At 43.6% G+C, this 21185-nt stretch overlaps 1 protein-coding gene across 11 annotated transcripts in view; it reads right to left on the reverse strand.

The window, feature by feature from the left end:
* The window catches only part of LOC112215628 (dnaJ homolog subfamily B member 6), a 64994-nt gene that overhangs the window by 24569 nt on the left and 19240 nt on the right, over positions 1-21185 (reverse strand). For all 11 annotated transcript variants that reach the window (XM_042299144.1, XM_024374809.2, XM_024374807.2 and 8 more), the window contains exons 2-5: positions 15743-15858; positions 5981-6090; positions 4760-4825; positions 4199-4309 (exon numbers count right to left, since the gene is read on the reverse strand). In XM_042299144.1, the coding sequence (XP_042155078.1) occupies positions 4199-4309; positions 4760-4825; positions 5981-6090; positions 15743-15807 (352 nt within the window). In that variant the 5' untranslated portion in view covers positions 15808-15858. The remainder of the gene's footprint in view (positions 1-4198; positions 4310-4759; positions 4826-5980; positions 6091-15742; positions 15859-21185) is intronic.

Below are 21185 nucleotides of genomic sequence, written 5' to 3' on the forward strand. Positions count from 1 at the left end.
TTGTCTGTAAGATGTGGTTATTCCAAATAAGGGTGGCTGGCGATATTGGTTCTTTCCACCTCATGAATGTATGTACATTTTCCCTAATGCAAATGGAATTGAGAATCATTGGATTGTCTTTTTTTTCTTTCCTTCAACGACTTAGACCCGAAGTAGTGAATATACAGTATTTTAGTATTTTCAAACGGTATTAAATGTATGGCTTTGATACTCCTCAAGGATGCACAAGGATAGTCTGCTGTCCCATTGTTTAAGTGAACACAGTTGCGCAGCCCAGTAATACATCTTCATATGAGGTAGTCCAAGACCTCCAGTTTTATAGGGTAAGTGTTAACAGTCAACTTGACTCGGCCTTTCCATTCCAAACAAAGTTAGAGAGCAGGCCATTTATTTTATTTAAAAAGTTGGATGGAATTGAAACTGACAAGACCTGCAATAAATACATAAAACGTGGTAATGCACTCTTCTGGGAAGGCTTTCCACGAGATGTCGGAGCATTGCTGCAGGGACTTGCATCCCTTCAGCCATAAGACCATTAGTGAGGTCGGGCACTGACGTTGGGCAATTAGGCCTGGCTAGCAGTCGGCGTTCCAATTCATCCCAAAGGTGTTCGATGCAGGCCAGTCAAGTTCTTCCACACCGAGCTCGACAAACCATTTCTGTATGACCATTTCTGTATGACCTGTATGGACCTTTTCCCTTTCACCTTTCACCTTGCTCAACATATTGTTGCTTGGATTTCAAAGCAGCAATCTCTGCAGAACGGGGGTTTACTGTGTGTTATGTTCAAGCTTCAAGGTGCTCAACTGTTGAAGGGTGTCAACATTTCTATGTCATGGATTTTCTTCTTCTAGTATTTTTTTAATTTTTTTTTATGGGTCTTTTCTTATGTGAAGAGTAAGACACGATGCAACTGCTCATGTATGTTTAAGAGCTACCCAGACAACAGTTGGGCATACTTCATTGGCTACATTTATTTCCTAAATCATGTCTGTGTTGAGATATGAGGTAAACTCCTTATCTCAATGTAACATTGTGTTGAATCGCCATGTCTTTGCTATTGGCATTGGAGGTTTGAGTTTAAGGTGAAGGACAATGAGCTGTGATCCGGAATTATTCTAGGAAGGTATTTACATTCAGAAAAACAGTCAATTAAATAAAACGTTTGCAATTACAAAAGTAAATTCTTGAATATGTGTTGTGAACGTAAGAGTAATAGGAGTAATGTCTTTCAGTTAGATGTTTCGATCTCCACAGTTCACACAGACCATCTATTTGATATTGTGGTTTAATATCTTAGACATGTTAGGAAGAGGATATAGTTTAGTTGACGACTTCTCTAGAGTTGCATCCTGCACACTGAATTGATACTCCTATGGACCTTAAGGAGAATGCCAGCCCATCCCAAGCTCACCCAAATCTGGAAGATGTTTCTAATGGGATTTACCTTAACATAATTTAAGATCTAGGATTAAAGCCCTTGAACCTCCAGGCCCATCTTCTTATCTTGTTGTCCCTTGATTTATACTTATTTATAACAAATGACTGCGAGGCATCTGCGGTTCAGAGCTCTAAATATGGAGGCGAGCCTCAGAAAATGGACGGATAGGACAGCCTACATCATTCAGCCGTAATGCTTTCAAAAATAGCTTCCGTATTAAAAACAACTTGGCAGCAGTTGCAATAGCAGCAGACACGTGTGTGTGTGTGTGTGTGTGTGTGTGTGTGTGTGTGTGTGTGTGTGTGTGTGTGTGTGTGTGTGTGTGTGTGTGTGTGTGTGTGTGTGTGTGTGTGTGTGTGTGTAAACATATGAAACATGTGAGGTGAGGAGGTTACAATAACACTCAAATGCGTGTGGTTTATGAGTGTCCGGGAAGTGCATGTTAAAACATCCTGGTTTAAATTAACAAGATGAAACGCTTTCATAAACACAAATGGCTCTGACAAATAAGACTAGAAAAGGCTGGATGCTTTTCCTGTATCTGAGGAAAAGGCAAACACTTCCACGTTGATGTTTGCATTTCCATGTATCATGACTCTACAGAGTATAAATGCCCAGTGTATCTTTCAAACACAGGTTGCGTCCCAAATGGCACCATATTCCCTTTAAAGCACACTACTTTTGACCAGGGCCTATATAGTTTTGGGGCAAAAGTAGTGCACTCTGTAGAAAATAGGGTGCCAGTTTGGATGCAAGCACAGACTGAGTGCAGAGGACAGCTGTTGCTGTTTACTCCCATGATGGCAGTGTCCAGCATCAGACAGCATGTCCTCAATGCTTTCAGTAAGAGGATAGTAGGCTGATGGCACAGAACACTACTACGGTCCTGGCTCAGGTAGGTGTCCCTGTCTGCTCGTAAAACTTGAACCCAGAACATCCATGCTCTCCAGTCTGTGCTTGGAAAGGGACTCTAAAAGGATGCAATGGGGGTTTACATTTGAAACTAAAGCCTATGGCTATACAGTACCCAGCCTGTAGCCAGAGGTGTGGTTATTGTATGGTTGGCTGTCATTATGCCAGCTGGTGCTGGGTCAGTCTGTCAGCAGCAGCCTGGGATCCTGCTAAGACTAATAACATACAGGAAGGGTCAACTGACTGCTAACGTCCTGAGTCACACCCAGGCTACTACAAAGTTAGGCTAGAGGGCACTCTGAGCACAGTCCTGAGAGTCAGGCTACCCCACAGTTAGGCTAAAATGTATGGGTATGTGTGTATCTAATCAAGGGTCCAGGCTACCTCACCTTCCCCTGAATCATGACATGGGCATTAATATGGAGTTGGTCCCCCCCTTTGCTGCTATAATAGCCTCCACTCTTCTGGGAAGGCTTTCCACTAGATGTTGGAACATTGCTGTGGGGACTTGCTTCCATTCAGCCACAAGAGCATTATTGAGGTCGGGCACTGATGTTGGGCAATAAGGCCTGGCTCGCAGTGTTCCAATTCATCCTAAAGGTGTTCGATCGGGTTGAGGTCAGGGCTCTGTGCAGGCAAATCAAGATCTTCCACCCCAATCTCGACAAACCATTTCTGTATGGACCTCGCTTTGTGCATGGGGGCATTGTCATGCTGAAACAGGAAAGGGTCTTCCCCAAACTGTTGCCACAAAGTTGGAAGCACAGAATCGTCTAGAAGGTCATTGTATGGTGTAGCGTTAAGATCTCCCTTCATTGGAAATAAGGGGCCTAGCAAGACCCATGACAAACAGCCCCAGACCATTATTCCTTCTCCGCCAAACTTTACAGTTGACACTCTGCATTTGGTCAGGTAGTGTTCTCCTGGCATCCGTCAAACCCAGATCCGTCCGTCCGTCTGCCAGATGGTGAAGCATGATTCATCACTCCAGAGAATGCGTTTCCACTGCTCCATAGTACAATGGCGGCGAGCTTTACGCCACTTAAGCCAATGCTTGGCATTGTACATGGTGAACTTAGGCTTGTGTGCGGCTGCTTGCCCATGGATGCCCATTTCATGAAGCTCCCGACGAACCGTTCATGTGCTGACGTTGCTTCTAGAAGCAGTGTGGAACTCGATAGTGAGTGTTGCAACAGAAGACAAGCGATTTTTAAGAGCTACGCGCTTCAGCCTTCGCCAGTCCCATTCTTTGTGCTTGTGTGGCCAACCACTTTGCAGCTGAGCCGTTGTTGCTCCTAGAAGTTTCCATTTCAATAATAGCACTTACAGTTGACAGGGGCAGCTCTAGCAGGGCAGAAATTTTACAAACTGACTGGTTGGAAAGATGGCATCCTATGACGTCACGGAGCTCTTCAGTAAGGTCATTTATTTGTCTATGGAGATTGCATGGCTGCATACTCAATTTTATAAACTTGTCAGCAAAAGGTGTGGATGAAATAGCCGAATCTACTATACTTTATATATATATATATATATATATATATATATATATATATCGTCTATATAACACTCAGGCAGAGCAGCAAACAGCCCAATCTCTCTTATCCAGCCAGCTAGGCTGACCTAGATGTGTGCACAATTAGTAGCATGTCCACAGGGGTTTAAAACTGCAATTAGTTGTGGGCATCTGACAGCGAAAAGGTCAGGAATGTGCCAGGAATTAAAAAGCAGACCGCTTGAGAAAGCCGTTGATAAACTTAATCTCAATGCCTGCTTCAGTTATTCAAGCCATAGTGAGGTCTCTTGCTCACACTCGCTCACTCTGGCCTCAGTGGAGAGACTTACCGAAGAAATCTGCAAATGGATCTCGTCCCCCGAAGAATTCCCTGAAGACGTCCTCTGGATTACGGAATGTGAACCCACCACCGAAGTGATCTGCGTTGTGATAATGCCCTCCTGGGAGAAAGAGACAGAATCATCAACTACATTTCCAACAAGAGTTATTGAGCGATGGTAAAGCAACATATTCCTGGTCATACAAGCGCACACGGCGATCTGAACATAGTTCAATTATTCAAGGGCACTATGACGGTAGCATGACACTTAGTTGACAGCTAATGCCTCGCAGTAATGGCTTAGTTGAAAGTCAGACACACCCCCCCCCCCAACAACAAAAAAAGAGAGGTCGGTAATTGCCCTGTCAGATTTATGGTAAAACACTGAAGTTGACCCCATAGAGCTGTACATTGGTAGAAGAAAATACACATCTCCTTGGCATGTTTGCTTTATGTGGTATTTCAGACATTGTGTCATATCATAAAATACTGTCCTTTTATATTCATTTATAACCTCCATATCTCCTAGATAAGCCTATCAAAACGTCAAGGAGTAATGTTCAATGTTTACCTCCTCGCCCTCCGCTTCCTGTTAGGCCTTCTTTACCATATTGGTCATACAGGTTCCTCTTGTTTGCTAGTGAAAAGGAAAATAAGGAAAATAAGAAAAAGGGGGATTAAATGCTGGGAAGAGCCATAGTAAGACATTGGAGGGTGCACAGTGCTGACAAGCCATGGGAGTTAGTGGACAGAGCGTCGCTGCCCAAGTTCAAGGCCATTTCCATAAAAGTCCTAAATTACCACCCCAGAACTTGATAGACGAAACAAGCCGAATGACAACAAGAGAGACTACTCAAAGGCTTGTACAAGAACCAAAAGAGGAAAGTTGAAGTGTGTGTGCTCCACAGCTCAAACAGCCCTGACATAACAATTTCTGGTCTGGTTTTAGCTGCTGTTGCCGGGTGAACAGTACATAACAGGAACAACTAAATCAAGACATTACAGTTGTCCGTTGTGCTCTCAGGCCTATAACGGTGTCCAAAACGGCACCCTAGTCCCTATGCAGTGCACTACATTTGACCAGAGCCCTGATCAAAAGTAGTGCACTACATCGTAAATAGGGTGCCGTTTGGGGCACACACTACCTCAAGTACATTTCATAATTTTTGGTCCTGAAACAGACAGACAAACAGGTCCTTTCTGGACAAACAAACAAGACAGTGATGTGTGTTCACTATCTGGCAGCAACACGTGACTGATCATATGTTTGTGTGACAACTAAGGGCCATACTTGCAAACATTAGAAAACGTTTAAGTTCAAGGTTAAGCATTAGCCAATTAAAATTGTAGATGTAGTGTCACGTGATAGAACGCTGCAACCTTTCAGTTACTATCAATGCTCTAACCACTAGGCCCAATGCTCTAACCACTAGGCTACCTGCCGCCCCTTTTCAATCGCTCATCTTCCTATCAAAGATCTTTAAACTTTCTCGACACAAACTAATGGCATTTCTTAAAATAGGTCACCTCGGACACATGCAATACAATGTGTATAGCAGAAAGACACCACTTATGTGTACCTAGCTAGCATACATTTCTAGACACCAGATCATAACAAGTCGCAATCACTCATTATTATATTAGCAGTGAGCATTTCTCCATAAAATGTCTTGATATTTTTTATTTTATTTTACAACCGGATGTGGTATTGGTATCCGTGATGCCGGACATGTACGATAGCTTTTGATTTTATTTTAGCATTTAAACTGTGTGTGGGGGGGGGGGCTCTTACCGTCTGACAGGACCTCATAGGCTTCTGAAAGCTCTTTGAACTTTCTCTCTGCGTCCTCCTTGTTGTCAGGGTTCTTGTCTGGATGCCACTTGAGTGCTAGCTTTCTGTACCTACAGTATGGCAGAAATACATGCACTCTACATTATAGTGCTGAGCGACTAGTGCCTTTTGAGATCGGTTCAATTTTGGTTCGATTATTTAAAAGTAATCACGGTTTTCGATTTCGATCATTTGATATGCACTATGCGTTATGTGGGTTGAATGCTGTAACAGAGTAAAACTATTAATACATTTCCCAAGATGGTAATGACTGTGCATTACTGCTTAACCATTAAATTCAATATTTCAGTTGTGTATATTACATTTGTTTTATCTGATGACTATGTTTTCATTCGAAATCATCTCATCTCTGTAGAGCTGGTGCATATGCTGTCTGGCAAAATCCCTATTTTGTAGTTCTTCAAAGAAAATAAGGTATACTTTTATGACTGCTGAATACCAACTATCAAATCAGTTAGATCAGTGATGGGCAACTGGTGCTGGCTTACAGTTGAGAGTTAGAATACACAAGGTGCAATTTACAAATTTGGTTGTGCATCAGCAGTCACTCCATTAGCCCATGTACGCTAAAATGGTTTTAGATCGGTAAATTAGCTGGCTGCTAGACTATCTAAACTTGTAGTAACATGGTCGAATTACAGCCCGGGTGGGGCCCATCGATCATCAGCTTTATTCAACTGTAAACATTTGCCTCCTATGGCCAAATGTGTAGAATTGGAGGAAATTAGCTGTGAAACTGCACACTTCTCTCTGCCCCATGGGAAAATTCTTCTCTCCACCCCTTGGCAAAATGTGTATAATTGCAGCAAACTTGCTTTAAAAACAGGGGAGGTAATAGATGTGGCAACGCAGCTCATGATGAGTTCTGTTTTTTTTGTGGCCCCCACCCCCATCAAAGTTGCCCATCCCTGACAAATGTATTTCAGGTAGAAATACAACAGCTGCTCTCTTTATCACCTCACGATCGCGCACTCTTCTCTCTTCCCGTAGTAGCAGTCGTAAAATAAACACAGACCGGGAAAGTAGATGCGCAATGAATTATGGTCATTGTAGTTAATTACAACGTGTTATGTGCTAAGCTATGTAGAATATTGGACTGTTAGAAACTACAACTCCCTACTACAATGGAATTCAAATAATTTAACCGACGTCGGCCAAAATGAAAAATAACCGAAATTTCAGTTAATCGCTCAGCACTACTATATTACATCATCATCTACACACAGAAAGACTCACATTGGTCATACACCTAAAAAAGCACAAGTAAGAGGTTTGACACCCACCATCTCCGATTGAATTTCTTTCCTGTTGTTAGAAACATTTAAGATAAGCATTCCTGTAACATTATTTTGTAAAACAAATTGATCTCTGAGAAACTAAGCTAATTGATTACTAATTGATTGGGCTATTTTAAAATGTATAGGATTAATTTAATATTCAATAAATATAGTACCCAACATCCAATGAGTCAGACATGACAAATCCAAATAAATTAAAGAAACCTTCCACGGACACGCCACGCCAACCCCACAAGAATATAGTATCAGTTCTCTATGTCTGCCAAGTAGTATGGAGATCCAGCTCGGAGTATTGGTCTTCATCCTATGTAATGAATTCCCAGTGAATTTGGTGGTGGGGGTGGGGTGGGGTGCGGGGGTTCCTGTTCAGAGAAATTAGTCATTTAAGTTATGTTTATGTCCCATCCTACATTCTGCTATTAGTAGGTTGACCATTAGATGGTGTTGTTCTAGATGATTTATTTCTGGTTTCCTCAGTCGATGGACAAGGCATAACAGCAATCCATGCACTGGTTTTGTTGTCCACTGTTTCAAATGCTAAAACTTTTCAGCATGTGAGGCACACATCCGCAAGTTAAATGGTATCTATATTAGCATTTTCACACATCATGTCCAAATCATCCTGAAGCATCTAAAAAGGTATTGTGCAACTCAATGACATTACCTATAGATGATTTGGATATGAAGTGAGGAAATGCTAATATAGGTACCATTGACATGCATTGGATTTGTGCCACAAATGCAACAACAAAAAAGTTAGCATTTGAATCAGTGGCCAGGTAAACAAAACCAAAGCATGGGTTGCTGTAATACCTTGTTAACTGCTTACAGGGTTGTTCTTCAAAAGTGCCTTCTTCACCATCTTAAATAAGCATGCCCCTTTCAAAAAATGTAGAACTAAGAACAGATATAGCCCTTGGTTCACTCCAGACTTGAATGCCCTTGACCAGCACAAAAACATCCTGTGGTGCACTGCACTAGCTTCGAATAGTACCCGCGGTATGCAACTTTTCAGGGAAGTTAGGAACCAATATACACAGGCAGTTAGGAAAGCAAAGGTTAGCTTTTTCAAACAGAAATTTGTATCCTGCAGCACTAACTCCAAAAAGTTTTGGGACACTGTAAAGTCCATGGAGAATAAGAGCACCTCCTTTCTCTACGGCTGACCACGCTTTCCACCTGGCTACTCCAACCGCAGCCAACAGCTCTGCACCCCCCGCAGCTATATGATATTTTTGGACTTCCTGTGACATTGGGTGGTGTAGGTGTCCTGGAGGGAAGGTAGTTTGCCCCCGGTGATGCGTTGTGCAAACCTCACTACCCTCTGGAGAGCCAGAGGGGCGGAGCAGTTGCCTTACCAGGCAGTGATACAGCCCGACAGGATGCTCTCGATTGTGCATCTGTAAAAGTTTGTGTTTTTGGTGACAAGCCAAATTTCTTCAGCCTCCTGAGGTTGAAGAGGCGCTGTTGCACCTTCTTCACCACACTGTTTGTGTGGGGGCGGACCATTTCAGTTTGTCCGTGATGTGTACGCCGAGGAACTTAAAACTTTCTACCCTCTCCACTACTGTCCCGTCGATGTGGATAGGGGGGTGCGCCCTCTGCTGTTTCCTGAAGTCCCCGGTCATCTCCTTTGTTTTGTTGACGTTGAGTGTGAGGTTATTTTCCTAACACCACACTCCAAGGACCCTCACCTCCTCCCCGTAGGCCGTCTCGTCGTTGTTGGTAATCAAGCCTACCACTGTAGTGTCGTCTGCAAACTTGATGATTGAGTTGGAGGAGTGCATGACCACGCAGTCGTGGGTGAACAGGGAGTACAGGAGAGGGCTGAGAACACACCCTTGTGGGGCCCCAGTGTTGAGTATCAGCGGGCTGGAGATGTTGTTACCTACCCTCACCACCTGGGGGCGGCCCGTCAGCAAGTCCAGGACCCAGTTGCACAGGGCGGGGTTGAGACCTAGGGTCTTGAGCTTGATGACAAGTTTAGAGGGTACTATGGTGTTAAATATTGAGCTGTAGTCGATGAACAGCATTCTCACATAGGTATTCCTCTTGTCCAGATGGGTTAGGGCAGTGTGCAGTGTGATTGCGATTGTGTCGTCTGTGGACCTGTTGGGGCGTTATGCAAATCGGAGTGGGTCTAGTGTGTCAGATAGGGTGGAGGTGATATGGTCCTTGACTAGTCTCTCAAAGCACTTCATGATGACGGAAGTGAAAGCTACGGGGCGGTAGTCATTTAGCTCAGTTACCTTAGCTTTCTTGGGAACAGGAACAATGGTGGCCCTCTTGAAGCATGTGGGGACAGCAGACTGGGATAAGGGTTGATTGAATATGTCCGTAAACACACCAGCCAGCTAGTCTGCGCATGCTCTGAGGACATGGCTGGGGATGCCGTCTGGGCCTGCAGCCTTGCGAGGGTTGACACGTTTAAATGTTTTGTTCACATTGGCTGCAGCGGAGGAGAGCCCGCAGGTTTTGGTAGCAGGCCGTGTCAGTGGCACTGTAGTGTCCTCAAAGCGAGCAAAGAAGTTTCGTCTGTCTGGGAGCAAGACATCCTGGTCCACGATGGGGCTGGTTGTCCTTTTACAGTCCGTGATTGATTGTAGACCCTGCCACATACCTCTCATGTCCGAGCCGTTGAATTGCGACTCTACTTTGTCTCTATACTGACGATTAGCTTGTTTGATTGCCTTGCAGAGGGAATAGCTACACTGTGTGTATTCGGTCATGTTTCCGGTCACCTTGGCCTGATTAAAAGCAGTGGTTCACGCTTTCAGTTTTGCGCGAATGCTGCCATCAATCCACGGTTTCTGGTTTGGGAATGTTTTAATAGACGCTGTGGGTACGACATCGCCGATGCACTTGCTAATAAACCCGCTCACTGAATCAGCGTATACATCAATGTTGTTGTTCGCCGCAATGCGGAACATATCCCGGTCCACGTGATCGAAGCAATCTTGAAGAGTGGAATACGATTGGTAGGACCAGCGTTGAACAGACTTGAACGCGGGAGCTTCCTGTTTTAGTTTCTGTCTATAGGCAGGGAGCAACAAAATGGAGTGTGGTCAGCTTTTCCTAAAGTAGGGCGGGCTGCGGGACCTTATTTGCGTCGCGGCAGTTAGAATAACAATGATCTAGTATTTTGCCAGCCCTGGTTGCACAATCGATATGCTGATAGAATTTAGGGAGCCTTGTTTTCAGATTAGCCTTAGTTAAAATCCCCAGCTACAATAAATGCAAATGAAGTCAAATGAAGTTTGTTCAGGGCCATCGATGTGTCTGCTTGGGGGGGGGGGGATATGTGCGGCTGTGATTATAATCGAAGAGAATTCTCTATGCAGATGATTTGGTTGGCATTTGATTGTGAGGAATTCTAGGTCATGTGAACAGAAGGCCTTGAGTTCCTGTATGTTGTTATGATCACACCACATCTCGTTAATCATAAGGCATACACCCCCGCCCTTCTTCTTACCAGAAAGATGCTTGTTTTTGTCAGTGCGATGCGTGAAGAAACCAGCTGGCTGTAACGACTCCGATAGCGTGTCTCTAGTAAGCCATGTTTCTATGAAACATAGAACGTTACAGTCTCTGATGTCTCTCTGGAAGGCTACCCTAGCTCAGATTTCGTCTACCTTGTTGTCAAGAGACTGGACATTGGCGAGTAGTATGCTCGGGAGCTGTGCGCAATGTGCCCATCTACAGAGCCTGACCAGAAGACTGCTCCGTCTGCCCCTTCTACGGCATCGTTGTTTTGGGTCGCCGGCTGGGATCCGATCCATTGTCCTGGGTGGTGGGCAAAACAGAGGATCCGCTTCGGGAAAGTCGTATTCCTGGTCGTAATGTTGGTGAGTTGACGTTGCTATTATATCCAATAGTTTCTCCCGACTGTATGTAATAAAACCTACGATTACCTGGGGTAACAATGTAAGAAATAACACATAAAAAAACAAAATACTGCATAGTTTCCTAGGAATGCGAAGTGAGGCGGCCATCTCTGTCGGCGCCGGAAGTTGTTAATAACTGACCATCTCGAATCCCACCATACATTCTCCGCTATGCAATCCGGTTTCTGAGCTGGTCACGGGTGCACCTCAGCCACGCTCAAGGTCCTAAACGATATCATAACCACCATCGATAAAAAACAGCACTGTGCAGCCGTCTTCATCGAACTGGCCAAGGCCTTCAACTCTGCCAATCACCTAAATCTTATCGGCAGACTCAACAGCCTTGGTTTCTCTAATGACTGCCTTGCCTGGTTCACTAACTACTTCTCAGATCGATTTGACACGCTGAACTCTGAGGGCCTGTTGTCCGGACCTTCAATTCTCGGGATGACTCTTTTGTCTTTATTTATCAATGATTTCGCTCTTGCTGAGGGTGATTCTTTGATCCACCTCTATGCAGACGACACCATTCTGTATACATCTGGCTCTTCTTTGGACACTGTTAACAAACCTCCAAACAAGCTTCAATGCCATACAACACTCCTTCTGTGGCCTCCAACTGCTCTTAAAACGCTAGTAAAACTAAATGCATGCTCTTCAACCGATCGCTGCCTGCACCTGCCCTCCCGCCCGCCTAGCGTCACTACTCTGGACGGTTCTGACTTAGAATATGTGGACAACTATAAATACCTATGTGTCTGGCTAGACTGTAAACTCTCCTTCCAGACTCACATTAAGCATCTCCAATCCAAAATTAAATCTAGAATCAGCTTCCTATTTCGCAACAAATCCTCCTTCACTTATGCTGCCAAACATACCCTCGTAAAACTGACTATCCTGCCGATCCTTGACTTCGGCGATGCCATTTACAAAATAGCCTTCAACACTCTACTCAGCAAACTGGATGCAGTGTATCACAGTGCCATCCGTTTTGTCACCAAAGCCCCATATACCACCCACCATTTCGACCTGTATGCTCTCGTTGGCTGGTCCACGCTACATATTCGTCACCAAACCCACTGGCTCCAGGTCATCTATAAGTCTTTGCTAGGTAAAGCTCTGCCTTATCTCAGCTCACTGGTCACCATAGCAACACCCACCCGTAGCACACGCTCCAGCAGGTATATTTCACTAGTCATCCCCAAAGACAAAACCTCCTTTGGCTGCCTTTCCTTCCAGTTCTCTGCTGCCAATGACTGGAACGAATTGCAAAAATCACTGAAGTTGGAGACTTCAGGGAGGCAGTGTAAACTCCATGGCTCTGCAGTCCAGGACAGCACAGTACAGAGGTTTGTGCTGAATCAGCAATTCTCTCTGACTAAACCCTTCCTGCAAGGGACAGCATCTCTGTCCCATTTATAGTATACAACTTTTGATCAGAGCCCAATAGACACACAGCCACACAGAGGAACAGAGGATGGGCCAGACTCAGAGGTCATCTCTAGGGCTGGATTCATGGGTTGCATGTTTCGTCACAATATTGTTTTTAACGTTCGTTTTGAACTTATGCCTGACTGAGCGTTCTACTCAATGCATTGTCAATGAGCGCTGACTAAGATTTCAAAAGAGCATTAGAGTGGATTGGAAATACTATGACATTCAAAAGGATAATTAGTAGGAAAACCTTTTGTCATTTCGATGTTGCCAGATTGACTTTAGATGCAGTGTAACGTTAGCTATCTAGCTATAATTGAAGGGAGGCCACCGGATTTTAGCTAGCTAACGTTAGCATTGCTATTTTTGATGATATTGCCATCTCTCTAAAATACATTTGACAACATGATAAGGCTAGCAACGTTGTTTTCTATTAGATTTTTGACTACTTTAGCAACATCATCACATGTCCAGGCACTAAGGTTAATTTAGACAAAACAGTCTACACACAATACTCTATAATAAATACCTTCTTTACATAAGTATTTTGACCCTTTGCTATGAGACTTGAAATTGAGCATCCCATTTCCAAGTCCATCAAATTTCCATTGATCATCCATGAGATGTTTCTACAACTTGATTGGAGTCTACCTGTGGTAAATTTAATTGATTGAACAAGATTTGGAAAAAGGCTCATACATGTCTATATAAGGTCCCAAAGTTGACAGTGCATGTCAGAGCAAAAACCAAGCCATGAGGTCGAAGGAATTGTCCGTAGAGCCCTGAGGTAGGATTGTGTCGAGGCACAGATCTGGGGAAGGGTACTGCAGCATTGAAGGTCCCCCAAGAACACAGTGGTCTCCATTATTCTTAAATGGAAGAAGTTTGGAACCATCAAGACTCGTCCTAGAGCTGGCCGCCAGGCCAAACTGAGCAATCGGGGGAGAAGGGCCTTAGTCAGGGAGGTGACCAAGAAGCAGATGGTCACTCTGACAGAGCTCCTCTGTGGAGATGGGAGAAACTTACAGAAGGACAACCATCTATGCAGCACTCCACCAATCAGGCCTTTATGGTAGTGGCCAGACAGAAACCACTCCTCAGTAAAAAGGCTCATGACACCCCACTTGGTGTTTGCCAAAACGCACCTAAAGACTCTCAGAAACAGGATTCTCTGGTCTGATGAAAGCAAGAATGAACTCTTCGGCCTGAACACCAAGCATCAAGTCTGGAAAAAACCTGGCACCATCGCTACGGTGAAGCATGGTGGTGGCAGCATCATGCTGTGGGGATGTCAGCAGTAGTGACTGGGAGACTAGTCAGGATCGAGGGAAAGGACAGAGAGATCCTTGATGAAAACCTGCTCCAGAGCGCTCATGACCTCAGACTTGAGCAAAGGTTCACCTTCCAACAGGACAACAACCCTAAGCACACAGCCAAGACAATGCAGGAGTGGATATGGGACAAGTCTCGATGTCCTTGAGTGGCCCATCCAGAGCCTGGAGTTGAACCCCATCGAACATCTCTGGAGAGACCTGAAAATAGCTGTTCAGAGGTTCTCAAGCTGTTCAGCTTGAGAGGATCTGCAGAGAATAATGTGAGAAACTCCCCAAATACAGGTGTGCCAAACTTGTAGCGTCATACCCAAGAAGACTCGAGGCTGTAATCGCTGCCAAAGGTGCTTCAACAAAGTACGGAGTAAAGGGTCTGAATACATATAGTTGTTTTATACATTTGCAACAATTAAAAAACAAAAAATGTTTTTGCTTAATCATCATGGGGTATTGAGTGTAGATAGATTGATGAGGGAAAACAATTGTTTAATCCATTTTAGAATGGAATGGATTGTAACGTAACAAAATGTGGGAAAAAGTCAAGGGGTCTGAATACTTTCGAATGCACTATCTACAAATCCTTCAGTGCTTTTCCTGTACATGTAAGATTTCTCAGAAGAGCTACTGTTTGCAAGCTACTTCAGTTCATTGTGTGAGTAACTATCACAGAGGTGCCAACTGTGGTTTTCATTGATCTTATCCAATGGTGGTGTATGCGATCAATAATAATTGAGTTAATAAAAAAAGGTCATATGCAACTCTTTTAAGTAACTTACTGTGATTGTTTTCAATGAAAATGGTCCAAAAAAAGTCTGGGAGTGGTCTGATTGGGGAGGGGGAAATTGAAAACTAGCTGAAATTGGTTTGGAACTCTCATATTGGTCTATTGATTTCACTAGGCAGGCCAAAACGCCATCCCACAAAAACAGGTTGGAATTTCCGGCGGTCTTTTCAAACAGCTCTGACACTAAAAGTGCATTTTCACAATTTCACAGTGTTATTCCAAGCTCAGTGTGTAAATACATATAAAATACAGGAAAAAAATCCAGTTTTTGACGGCACTGGAGTTAGAAGTGGGCAGCCCAGTGGTAAGAGTATCAACTGAATCAGAGAGATGTTGTTAAACAATTTACCTAACCTTTTGACCTTTATCTGGGGTGGTATCTATCTAGTCAAAAGGTCAAATGTAGGACAGTCAGCACTAACAATGAAAGTAAAAACACTGAATTAGTATGACTGATTGTGTTTAAGTTACCACTACTCAATTCATTTAGTGACTAAGATGGTTGTTTTACCTTGTCGTCAACACTAAAACTGGGGAAAAAAACAGTAGTATAGGGGAAAAACATTCTTCACAATTGAGTTAGTTTTATGTTCAGCCAAACCCTAAAAACCGAGCATACCTTAGATTCCACAAGCCTAGCAGCACTAATGGGCAGATCATACTCTCACAATCATGATGCCGTTTTAAAAGTGTGTGTGTGTGTCAGTCATTCACAACATATTATTGGCAAAACAACAATACGCACAAGACTCATCAGTTCTCTAATGACAATAGGGAACATTGATCAGAGGGTGTGTGTGTGTGTGTGTGTGTGTGTGTGACCGCAAGCTTACAAGAAGAGTGCGCAGAGTGGAAACTTTCGAAAGCCTTGCAGTTAGCACTCTATCGGTTTCTACTCCGTTTCTATAATTAGTCTACTACATCCTTCGGAGTGTCACACGTTACTAACGTCAACATGCCGGGGTACTCACGCTTTTTTAATGTCCTCCGCCGACGTGTTTCTCTGGACCCCTAAGATCTGGTAATATTCTGTCATGGCTGTTTCTCTCTGTGGCTCCTTCTAGGTCAGCAGTCTTTAGCCGTCGCTCTGCAGAGGGAGCAGAGCATGGTCTAAATACAATGTGGAGGAACTCAAGGAGGAGGAAAGCACAGCAAAGTGGGCCCATGACAGATGCAGCCATGTGCGACAGCTAAGAAACCTCCCCTCTGGCCCAAAAGGGCTAGAAGACGGGGGGAGGGACAGGGGTATTTCACAGTGTGGCAAAGCTAAACAAAGTAATCAACTGCCCTGAAAATAGAGCCCTCTTAAGGGAGAGAAAGCGATGAGCGGCGGACGGGACTGAAGCTAACATTAGCTCTAATATTCCCATAAAGATGAGGTATAGTGGATAACCTGCTAAAAGTAAGGTTGAACGTTCAAAATTGCTTAGGGAAGGACAAATTAAGAACTGAAGCCACAGCCATAACACCCAAGTAACCCCTTTTCATAAGCATGACTTTATATCATAAGCAGCCTGGAGCAACTGGCAAAACATGTCCAGAATCAAATATACTTCCATCCGATACAAGTCTTCCATTTCATCCCTGGTTAATATGGCCCGGTGAGAGGCAACTTTGAAAAGAGAATAAACTCCAGAGTAAGCCGTTGTCTTCCCCTATCAATTTTCAGTGTCAACATCACTCCATCACCACACCATCAACCCCCACTCTCACCCCAGCAACACTATGCAATCTTTATTACTTAACAGCCCAATTACAAGGCAATTAACATAGACTCGGCAAAAAAAAGAAACGTCCCTTTTTCAGGACCGTATCTTTCAAAGATAATTTGTAAAAATCCAAATAACTTCACAGATCTTCATTGTAAAGGATTAAAACACTGATTCCCATACTTGTTAAATTAACCATAACCAATTAATGACCATCCACCTGTGGAACGGTCGTTAAGACACTAACAGCTTACAGACGGTAGGCAATTAAGATCACAGTTATGAAAACCTAGGACACTAAAGAGGCCGTTCTACTGACTCTGAAAAACACCAAAAGAAAGATGCCCAGGGTCCCTGCTCATCTGCATTAACGTGCCTTAGACATGCTGCAAGGAGGCATGAGGACTGCAGATGTGGCCAGGGCAATGCATTGCAATGTCCGTACTGTGAGACGCCTAATACAGCGCTACAGGACAGACAGCTGATCGTCCTCGCAGTGGCAGACCATGTGTAACAACACCTGCACAGGATCGGTACATCCGAACATCACACCTGCGGGACAGGTACAGGATGGGAACAACAACTGCCCGAGTTATACCAGGAACGCACAATCCCTCCATCAGTGCTCAGACTGTCCAATAGGCTGAGAGAGGCTGGACTGAGGGCTTGTAGGCCTGTTAAAAGGCAGGTTCTCACCAGACATCACCGGCAACAACGTCGCCAATGGGCACAAACCCACTGTCGCTGGACCAGACAGGACTTGCAAAAAGTGCTCTTCACTGACGAGTCGCGGTTTGGTCTCACCAGGGGTGATGGTCGGATTTGAGTTTATCGTCAAAGGAATGAGCGTTACACCGAGGCCTGTACTCTGGAGCGGGAGCGATTTGGAGGTGGAGGGTCCGTCATGGTCTGGGGTGGTGTGTCACAGCATCATCGGACTGAGCTTGTTGTTATTGCAGGCAATCTCAACGCTGTGCGTTACAGGAAAGACATCCTCCTCCCTCATGTGGTACCCTTCCTGCAGGCTCATCCTGACATGACCCTTCCAGCATGACAATGCCACCAGTCATACTGCTCGTTCTGTGCATGATTTCCTGCAAGAGAGGAATGTCAGTGTTCTGCCATGGCCAGCGACGAGCCCGGATCTCAATTCCATTGAGCACGTCTGGGACCTGTTGGATCGGAGGGTGAGGGCTAGGGCCATTCCCCCAAGAAATGTCCGGGAACTTGCAGGTGCCTTGGTGGAAAAGTGGGGTAACATCTCACAGCAACAACTGGAAAATCTGGTGCAGTCCATGAGGAGGAGATGCACTGCAGTATTTAATGAGGCTGGTGGCCACACCAGATACTGACTGTTACTTTTGATTTTGACTTTGTTCAGGGACACATTATTCTGTTTCTGTTAGTAACATGTCAGTTTTTGTATCAGTTGTTGAATCTTGTTATGTTCATACAAATATTTACACGTTAAGTTTGCTGAAAATAAACGAGTTTATCTATTACATCTACTATGAAAATTAATTAAATCATTTTTATAACAGGTTGATTCCACAGAAAACTGTGTGTGTGTGTGTATATATGTGTGTGTCCGCATTCCAAGCATGTGAGACTATAGAATCAGATGTGGAGTAGAAGTGATTTTAAATGAAGTGGAACAAATATACATAAATAGTTGATGAATTAAAATGCAGACCACATGGAGGTTTTGCCTGGCCTGGACCTGGCAGCTCATACCACAGAGGAGATGGTATTCTCAGCATCTTCTGCGAATTTCACCAACCTGGCAACCTCAGAAAGGAGTAGTAGATGGAATCTCACTCGCATAACAGCACAGATAAGAGATCTTCTAGCGTGTAGAGACTAGAGCATACATAATGTATTCCTAGCACGTACAGTACTAATCAAAAGTTTGGACACACCTATTTATTCAAGGGTTTTTCTTTATTTTTACTGTTTTCTACATTGTAGAATAATAGTGAAGACATCAAAACTATGAAATAACACATATGGAGTCACGTAGTAACCAAAAAAGTGTTAAACAAATCAAAATATAATTAATATTCTTCAAAGTAGCCACCATTTTCCTTGATGACAGCTTTGCACACTCTTGGCATTCTCTCAACCAGCTTCACCTGGAATGCTTTTCCAACTATCTTGAAGGAGTTCCCACATATGATGAGCACTTGTTGGCTGCTTTTTATTCACTCTGCGGTCCAACTCATCCCAAACCATCTAAATTCGGTTGAAGTCGGGTGATTGTGGAGGCCAGGTCATCTGATGCAGCACTCCATCACTCTCCTTCTTGGTCATATAGCCCTTACACAGCCTGGAGGTGTGTTGGGTCATTGTCCTGGTGAAAAACAAATGATAGTCCCACTAAGTGCAAACCAGTTGGGATGGCATATCGCTTCAGAATACTGTGGTAGCTATGCTGGTTAAGTTTGCCTTGAATTCTAAATAAATCAACAACAGTGTCACCAGCAAAGAACCCCCACACCATCACACCTCCTCCTCCATGCTTCATGGTGGGAACCACACATGCGGAGATCATCCGTTCACATGCTATGTGTCTCAGAAAGACAATGCGGTTGGAACCAAAAATCTCAAATTTGGACTCGGACCAAAGAACAGATTTCCATCGGTCTAATGTCCATTGCTCATGTTTATTGGCCTTTAGTGATTTCTTTGCAGCAATTCAACCATGAAGGCCTGATTCCCTCCTCTGAACAGTTGATGTTGTGATGTGTCTTACTTGAACTCTGTGAAGCATTTATTTGGGCTGAATTTCTGAGGTGCAGTTAACTCTAATGAACAGATCCTCTGCAGCAGAGGTAACTCTTGGTATTCCTTTCCTGTGGTGGTCCTCATGAGAGCCAGTTTCATCATAGCTCTTGGTGGTTTTTGCAACTGCACTTGAAGAAACTTTCAAAGTTCTTGAAATTTCCCGGATTGACTGTCTGTTATGTCTTAAAGTAACGAAGGACTGTCATTTCTCTTTGCTTATTTGAGCTGTTCTTGCTATAATATGGACTTGGTATTTTCCCAAATAGGGCTATCTTCTGTATACCACCCCTACAACTGATTGGCTCAAACGCATCAAGGAAAGAAATTCCACAAATTAACTTTTTACAAGGCAAAACTGTTAATTGAAATGCATTCTAGGTGACTACCTCATGAAGCTGATTGAGAGAATGCCAAGAGTGTGCAAAGCTGTCATGAAGGCAAAGGGTGGCTATTTAACACTTGTTTTGATTACTACATGTGTTATTTCATAGTTTTGATGTCTTCACTATTATTCTACAATGTAGAAAATAGTAAAAATAAAGAAAAACCCTTCGATGAGTAGGTGTTCAAACTTTTGACTGGTACTGTATAGACTAGAGCATACATAATGTATACCTAGTGTTAGAGCTGGGTAATATATTGCCTTTTAAGGTATACTGGTATGAATCCACATATGGTATGGATCCTATAATGATAAATTGCTACAGTGCTATATAAAGGAAAAATTCTATATATTGGACAACTTCAATGTTAGTCTAGTCCTAGTTTGGTTAAGTATAAAACAAATCAAAATGGAAAACGCCCATTAAAACCACTTAAAATTATGGGCTGTGTTTATCATGCGTCTCAGAGTAGGAGTGCTGATCTAGGATCATTTTTGCCTTTTAGATCACAATGAATAAGATTACACACACAGAGGGAACCTGATCCTAGGACTCCAACTCTAAAATGCTTGATACATTCGCCCCCTCTATCTAACAGTAGAGAGTGCTGAAGGAAATCCGTCACACAACACAGGAAGAAATCTCCTTGATTTCATGACTGTGGCCTCACATTGTTCAACACCTAATCATTAAGTCTAATTAGGAGTCATTATGTGAATAGGGCTGGTATTCCCTGTGTATTTTGAAATCACATACAATGTTTAAAAGTGTATTGATTAATTACAGAGGGAGTGTTGAGAAAGAAAGAAAGAAAGAAAGAAAAAGAAAAAGAAAGAAAGAAAGAAAGAAAGAAAGAAAGAAAGAAAGAAAGAAAGAAAGAAAGACAAAGAGTGAGAGAAGCAGTGAACAGGACATATAGAGATAGAGAGATTAGGAGAGAGAGAGAGAGCGAGAGCGAATACAATACCGCAGTAAAATGGCCAGTCATCAAAATGGCACACGCCCTATTGAGCAAGATCACCACAAAATGTCAATAGCTTAAGGTGCTTACCTACTGGTAGCCATGAGGCTGTTCAGCAGAGACAATGTACTAACAGACAGAGGTATCTTAAATCATGGTGTTAGGGTTTCTATGCATCCCTTAGACAGCAAGTCCCTTAGACAGCAGATCCCAAGGCAGTTAACCCACTGTTGCCCGGGCGCCGAAGACGTGCATGTCGATTAAGGCAGCCCCCCGCACCTCTCTGATTCAGTTGAAGGCATTTAGTTGTACAACTGACTAGGTATCCCTCTTTTCCCTTTCCCAATGGTAGATGGACACTGAGCAGTGAGAACAGACCTGAGGCACAGCGCTATGCTCTAGTGTGCCTCCCAAAATGACTCCCTAGAGAGAGAACAAGAGCGAGACACAGATGTTTCCAGATTAATCTACGCTGGGAGAAGCTCTATGCTGTACAATGGCCAGCAAATGATCTTAAAACAAACTTGACATGTCTCCACTAACTGCTCCCGAGTGGCGCAACCGTCTGAAGCACTGC

Source organism: Oncorhynchus tshawytscha, linkage group LG16 (assembly GCF_018296145.1).
Source record: "Oncorhynchus tshawytscha isolate Ot180627B linkage group LG16, Otsh_v2.0, whole genome shotgun sequence".
NCBI lineage: Eukaryota > Metazoa > Chordata > Actinopteri > Salmoniformes > Salmonidae > Oncorhynchus > Oncorhynchus tshawytscha.